At 46.8% G+C, this 7,089-nt stretch overlaps 1 protein-coding gene across 1 annotated transcript in view; it reads left to right on the top strand.

Moving 5' to 3' along the window:
- The window catches only part of LOC103371248 (potassium voltage-gated channel subfamily C member 1-like), a 66,361-nt gene that overhangs the window by 47,580 nt on the left and 11,692 nt on the right, over nucleotides 1-7,089 (top strand). Inside the window, exons 4-5 of the mRNA XM_008300503.1 lie at nucleotides 672-884; nucleotides 5,304-5,324. Coding sequence (XP_008298725.1) covers nucleotides 672-884; nucleotides 5,304-5,324 — 234 coding nt within the window. The remainder of the gene's footprint in view (nucleotides 1-671; nucleotides 885-5,303; nucleotides 5,325-7,089) is intronic.

Consider the following 7,089-nt stretch of genomic DNA (forward strand, 5'->3'; position numbering starts at 1 on the left):
TGTGTGTCCTTCTCATTCTCTCATTCAGTAATGGCTGTTAGTGCCTATGTGAAGTGTGTGTGTGTGTGTGTGTGTGTGTGTGTGTGTGTGTGTGTGTGTGCAGTGCGCTCTGCTGCAGTGTGGTGGTCATGTGACCAGGATACCTATCACCAGGCACTAACGTTCCTCCACACCGCTCCCCCTCCTCCTCTCTCCTCTATCATTCCTACATCCTCTCTTTTCCCCCTTTCATTTTCTTTTTCTTTTTCTTTTTGTCGTCCATTTCTTTGTGTGTTTTCTCCTTCACCTCCGGTTTCTGTCTGCTCATCTCCTAATCCCTTCTCCTTGTCCTCCTCGGAGTCGCTCCCCGCCACCTTCGCGCTTATCTCCCGTTTCCATTTTTATTGCTTTTATGTTCTCAACCACCTTCCCTGCTTCCCTCCATCTCCTCCTCCTCCTCTTCACCCTCCATTAATCTTCTGTTCTTTCACCCCCTCCCTCCTCACTGTCTCTCAACTTTCTCTGTCCCTTCTTCTAATGCGCCTCCATCCTTTATACAATCCTCATTCATCCTTTGCTCTCTTTAATACGTATTTCCATTTCCCTACTTCTCCTCTTTCCTCACTCTTAATAATCCCTCGTCTTTCTTTCTGTCGTTCTTTCTTTCTTTCTTTCTGCCTCTTGTTTTCTAGACTCCAAGCAGAACGGCGATGCGGCGGCCAACGCGGCGGCCCTGGCCAATGAGGACTGCCCCACCATCGACCAGGTCCTCGGGGACGAGCGTAGCCCGGCCACCGGGGGCCTCGGCTCCACCACCAGCCGCGAGCGCTACCCACACGACCGGGCCTGCTTCCTGCTGAGCGCAGGGGAGTTCCAGCGCACGACGGACGGGAACGTTCGGAAAGGTAGGCGGGCGGAGCTGGGGAGGCGGAGGATTGAAGGGGGGAAAGGAGGAGGAGGGCGTTACCTGAGTGACAGCAGCGGGCTGTCGCTGGATGCATGGCCTTGACTGATGTGTACTGAAAGTGTGTGCAGTGTGCAGAAAACACATCAAACACACACATGACCAGATGTTCCAGCTACACACATGCATAGAGGTTGTGGACAAAGTAACAGGAACGCTGCGAACATCTCCAACCCTCACCCTGCAGCTGTAGCACGTAGATCACACACAGCATCTATCTTCTAGTTGTGCTTCCACAATAAAACTACTAGAGAGGCCTGCATACTACAGAAACTTAACAACCCCCCACTCAGTCCCATCAGTCACTTTGAGTGACAGCTCTGCATCATCAGTCTCACTCCCCTGAGACGCTTCAACATCACAGCTCTCTCCCGTGGCATCATGTCCGCTCGGTTCTGGTCATTCACACTCTCAGACTACGTAGCTGTAGCAGAGGAGCCCCTTCATGCATTCATCCTCCATCTGTGCTGCAGCGGTACTGCAGAGGCTGCTGCAGCACCCTCCATCTGCACCGGGGTGGAAGTGGCTGGGTTTGCTGTGCTGAACACACACACAAGTCTTCATGGACATATATTTATTATTATTATTATTGTTATTATTATTAGTGTGAATTGTGGTCAAAGAATGCGATGTTCAGAATCTGCACTGATGTGGATCAACAGTCCCTCAGCAGCAGAACCTGCAGCAGAACTCTGGGTTCTGTGAGCTTCACTGTGTTCAGCTCAGACACCTCTTTGTGCTGAATTGTTCTCATGCAGCTGAACTGTTTCATTTCAAAACTCTGTCCTGTTTGGGTCGTATAATGTCACCAGTAAACGTTGATGCATACAGCTATTACATACAGAGAACATTTCTAGTTTTTATTTACTGTCAACAAATCCTAGGAGACCGACAGTAAACAAGCAGGTTGACCTGCTGACATGGAGCTCCAGTAGCAGCAGGAGCTCTGGCTTCGGTCTGTCATGAGCTGCATGTAAAGGATGACATGACAGTGTGAGGATGTGTCCTCATGTCTGTGTGCAGTCTGAGGTCATGACAGTAAGATGCGATGAGGCTGTTTGCACGGCTCACACGATGACCGACCAGAACAGGAAGTCCACATCGCGGGTGCTGATTAATGGCGGAGCTGAAGACTTGCAGCCTTTTCTCACATATAAGTGAAACTAGAACTACAGACGTCTGTAAATCTCCAGCTGGATGGTTTCTGATCACACAGGTGGATCATTCTCTCTGACAATCAGCATCGTAGACTGATCATCTGTGACAGCTGAACTTCCTGTTTGACAGACATTTCCTTTGCTTCATCTCTGCAGTAAAGGCGCCTCTATGAACTTTATTAACGTACTTCTTCTGTGGCAGTAAAACATGTTACCAAAGCCTTTGATCGCTCTTTAAGACCCAAAATGCCGTCAGTGATGAGTTCTCGGTCCGATTTCCTGTTAGCTGGAACCTTGGTGGTTCGGGTTTGTCGGCTTCTCGTCTTCATGGGGTTTGTTGACAGTAAGACATCATAGATGTGTATAGATGTGTACGTCTGGTTCTGAAATGAAACTGTCCACGTGTGAATGTTTTATTGTGAATCTGATCTGGCAGAGATCAGATGGCTGTGTTGTCCATGGTCCTGCTGTGTCCTCCTCTCTCCGTCCACTCCATCTCACTGCTGCTTGTTTCTCACACTTTCCGACGCTGCCGTTCATTAACATTTCATTCTTTGTTTCTCTCTCTTCTCCCCTCATTCCTTCCCGTTGCTGCTGTATTTTCCATTTTTACCTCACCTCCTCCTGCTGCCTCCTCTCTTCCTGTTATCCCTTTCTAATTAATCTTCTTTTCCCCGCTGTCCGTCTGCCAACGTTTCCCCTCCGTCCACCGTTCCTGTTGCTCTCCGTTCTTCCCGCTACCATCTTGCCTCCTGCCACCTGCCAACACTGAAACGATGCTCTTGGTTTTTAACCTCCTGTCTTTCACGGTTACCTCCTTCGCTCTCCTCCACACGTCCACCGCACAACATTTCCCTGATTCATACACAAACGCTCCCCACTGGAGCAGACGGCTCCGAGTCCAGCAGTGTGACCTCCTCCCTGGGAGAGGAGTGGTTCAGGCCGGAGGGGCCTCTGCTACAGCAGGACCTCAGTGTTCACTCCACCTCCTCCTGGATCAAACCCTAGAACAACGCAGAGGTAACCAGTCAACACGGCGCTCACAGTACGACCTCAGCTCTAGGGTCAACATTCACTAAACACCGGATTAGATTAGATTAAACTTCACCTAGACTAGATCTGACCAGATTAGATTAGACTAGATTAAACTTTAACTAGACTAGATCAGACTGGATTAGATTAGATTAGATTGGATTAGATTAGATTAGATTAGATGACTGGTGGGGATGAAAGGTTAGATAAAAGTGGATTAAATTAAGATTAAACTAGATTATATTACACTTGACTGGACCAGACTAGATTAGATGAAATAAAAATATGAATAATCAGACGGCTCCAGACTACATCAGGTTAAATAGAAGCGTGTTGGCCCACACTGGAATCAGTGTCATGATGTTATAGCCCAGTGTGTTGCACCAGTTTGATTCAGGGCAGTTCTCAGACTGCACCAGGACAGTGAACCAGAAAACCAGAAGCTGGATCTGACGGGGGACAGAACACACAGCACATGTTACACAATCCTTTAATGACGCTAAAGTGGACTACAGTAGAGTACAGTAGAGTACAGTGGAGTTAAGGACTCTTTGCTCTCCACTCCCAGAAACAGCATCAAGATCAGGTCACACAATATGAAACCTCACAATGCACGAACACACACACACACACACACACACACACACGCATGCACTGTGCTTGGTACTGTGAAGCTTTGGAGTGTGGTTCAGCATCATACAGTGAGTCTGGGTGGTGTGTACGGTGGGGGGGCATATGCATGGCGTGTGTGTTCTGACTGTAGAAGACTTTTATTCTGTAATAGTAATTCACCGTCTGTTTCGTTAAGGCGTTAAGACGATAGCTTACAGGATGTGCATGTCTGTCTGTGTATGTAGGGTGTAAATATCAGTGGTGTTCATCGTTACTGTCCCACTTCCTGGTGCCACAGCTCTAGTCTGGTCTCATGAATGGACCAGAAATCCCGTTAGCATTAATACACTCGAAAATGTCTCTTGGCACACATATTGCAAATTACTCATTACCCATACAGTTCTATGCTGTATATACAACTATATTTGTGCCTCAGCTGTATTTTTTGCAAGCACATAAACTGCATTTCTTACTGAGTAATAATAGTTTTATCATTAGTGTCAAACGCATCAGACCAGAACTGTATGAGCTACATGTGTGTGGCCACAGCACACAGCTTCCTCTACCACCCAGAATATCCAAACATCTGTTGTTAGAGGTAGTTATCATGAAGTAAACTCAACTACACATTCAATGAGAAACAGACGAAAGGCAGAAACAGAACAGCTGAGAGAACAGCCAACATTTATGTTAAATCAGGGATTTTAATAATCAAATATCCATCTTCAGATATCTTTATTTCACCCTCTGGACGGTCACTCAGGCAGTTAACAGCATGTTAGTGAAGAAGCAAATGAATCTTTATTAGCTGCTGCTTTTCAGTTAAGAGCAAGTAAATCTAGTGATGCTAATGCTAATGCTAATGCTAGGGAAGTAGGGAAAACAGCAAAATGCAAAAATGAGACTGAAACAGCACCTTAAAAAAAACATGACTGAAACAATCCTGGGTTTGTGGGCGACGACGAGACAAAAAGAAACTTGACTAAAATTGGACCAAAACTATTATTTAAAGCTAAAATCTACTGGATTAAAACCAGCTAGCGGCTAGCTATCCTGGTGTTGCTGTTAGCGATTTGATTGGGGAGTTTAGGTCTACAGCTGGCTACCATCCTGGCACACTACAGCGCTCTATAAACACGCTGTAAAGGAAACTAAATGGTTGCTTGCGTGATAACTTCTCATCACTTATGTGCTTGCAAAAAAAAAAACAAACCTCAGGATGGCGACAGATTTGATTCCATGGTTGAATGGAAGCAGGTCCATCGATGTAAAGGAAGGAAGACGCAGCGTAGAATCACATAAAGCTGAATGAGAACACGGTGTGAGTGTGACTGGACCTCCGTGTTCCTGTGGTCGGGTCGAACTGGGCCCGTGTGGACGCCATATGCCTTCCCTCTCTACATGTTGTAGCCACCAGGGAGGACAGGCCATGGGTCAACGGGGTCTAATGGGTCACAGTGCGGGGTCCATGTCTGATGCGTGTTGTTGTTGTTGTTGCTGTTGTTGTTGTTGTTGTTGTTGTTATTTTGTTGTTGTTGTGTCACTGTCTCCTTCCCCAGGTTGTGTCAGGTCATGCGTTTGTACGTTGGCTCTTATTGGTCTTTGTTACACTATCCATCTGTCTGTTTGTCTGTCTGTTTCTCTTTTTTTTTCTTTCTTTCTTCTGTTTTCTGTCTGTGTGTCCGTCCTTCTCTGTGTGTGTCTGTATTCGGTGTGTAGCTGTCTTCCCCTCCTCCTGCTCCTCCTCTTCCTCCTCCTTCTCCTCCTCTCACCCGGTCTCTTCTCACTCTGGTACTTACAGATAGAGGGGACGGCCCACAAACCAAACCTCTCTCCTGCTGTGATTTATTGACAAAACTTGACCGCCCATTGGTTTGCACATTCTTCCTTCAGATTAATTGAAACAGAATTGGAGTCAAAAAAAAAAAGTCATTTTTGCACCGACTGAGTTTTGGACAATAAATATGTGCAAAAAACTGAATTAATAAAAAGTGGAAGAAAATGCATGTGGGTTCAGTGAGACATGTTTGTTCTGAGACGGGTGCCAGAGTGAAAGCGGCGTCCTGGTCGGCTTCCTGCCGGCCCAGTGAGAGCCGGCTGCTGATTGGTCGGTTGGTTGGTTGGTTTCCTCTGTCCTCTCCTCTGGAACTGAGCTCTGGTCAGTTTTTACAGCGCAGCTCGCAGAGAGAACTGTTGGCGCCGCCGATCCGACCCGCTCTGGGAACAATTCTGCACATTTGATTCACCCAGAACCAAACAGTCCTTTGCGGCGTCCTGTGACTCTCTGCCTGCTGGGCTCAAACACTGACTCCGTAGTGCTTCGAAGGTCTGCATTAGCTAACGAGACAGCTAATGTTTTTATTTCAGGACTTTCAAAAAGAGGTTCTATATATTGATGAGCAGGCAGGGAGAAAGAAAGACAGACAAAACTGGATTTGTAGAACAGACCCAAGCACTCACACATTCAGCAGGTAAGTATGGGAACAACTTCGAAGGGCTGCAGCGTAGCGGTGGCGCTGTTTGCTGTGCTGTGATGGCCTCTTAGCTGAAAGCACTCTAAAAGCTCTAAATCCACTTGATAAAGACATTTACCTGAAAAAACATCAAGTCTGTGCTTTATTTATCTTCCTTTCGGTTGCCTCCTCGTATTTGCAGCTGGTCAACTTTAGCAGCAAGATAAATCAAGCACACGTCGACACGCACACTTCAAAATGGTCGCCAGGCTTTTTGCTTTTAAAGTGCCACCAGGGCTCTCTTCCAGCCGACGCTCCTCTTTCCTTCCTGCCCGCCGCTCTCTCGCTCGCCGACGTTATTACAGATCGTGCTGCACTCGGATCGGATTAATTACGGAGCTTAATGTCACCGGTGTCACTGTAATCCGGACACATCAGATCTGTGCTGCGACGGGGGGACGGCGGGAAGAATGAAAGACATTTTAGAGGCATTCTAAAAAGGGCAGCATTGCATTGTAATGCCCTTTACCCCCCATCCTTTCTGTGCAACTTTTTTTGCTCTTCTCTGCCTATTTCTTCGCCTCTTGATCCTGAGTGTAAGCTAGCAACAAGGGCAGCGAGCTGCTGCTCTGACTGGGACCAGACGCAGAAACGATGGTTACTGGAACAAAAATGAAAAATCGCTGTTAATGCAGAAGTCAAGGCTTCGCCCTGCCAGAGGGCTTCTGGTAGTTTGTAGCTTGGTCATGGTTTTATTTTAGTCAAATGCAATGCTTTGACCTTTTGATGATTCTGGCTCAAGGGCAGCAGTCACAGGAGGTCAAACTAGTAAGAGTTATCTATCTATCTATCTATCTATCTATCTATCTATCTATCTATCTATCTATCTATC

The sequence above is a fragment of the Stegastes partitus genome, unplaced genomic scaffold (assembly GCF_000690725.1).
Source record: "Stegastes partitus isolate 25-593 unplaced genomic scaffold, Stegastes_partitus-1.0.2 Scaffold1551, whole genome shotgun sequence".
Lineage (NCBI taxonomy): Eukaryota > Metazoa > Chordata > Actinopteri > Pomacentridae > Stegastes > Stegastes partitus.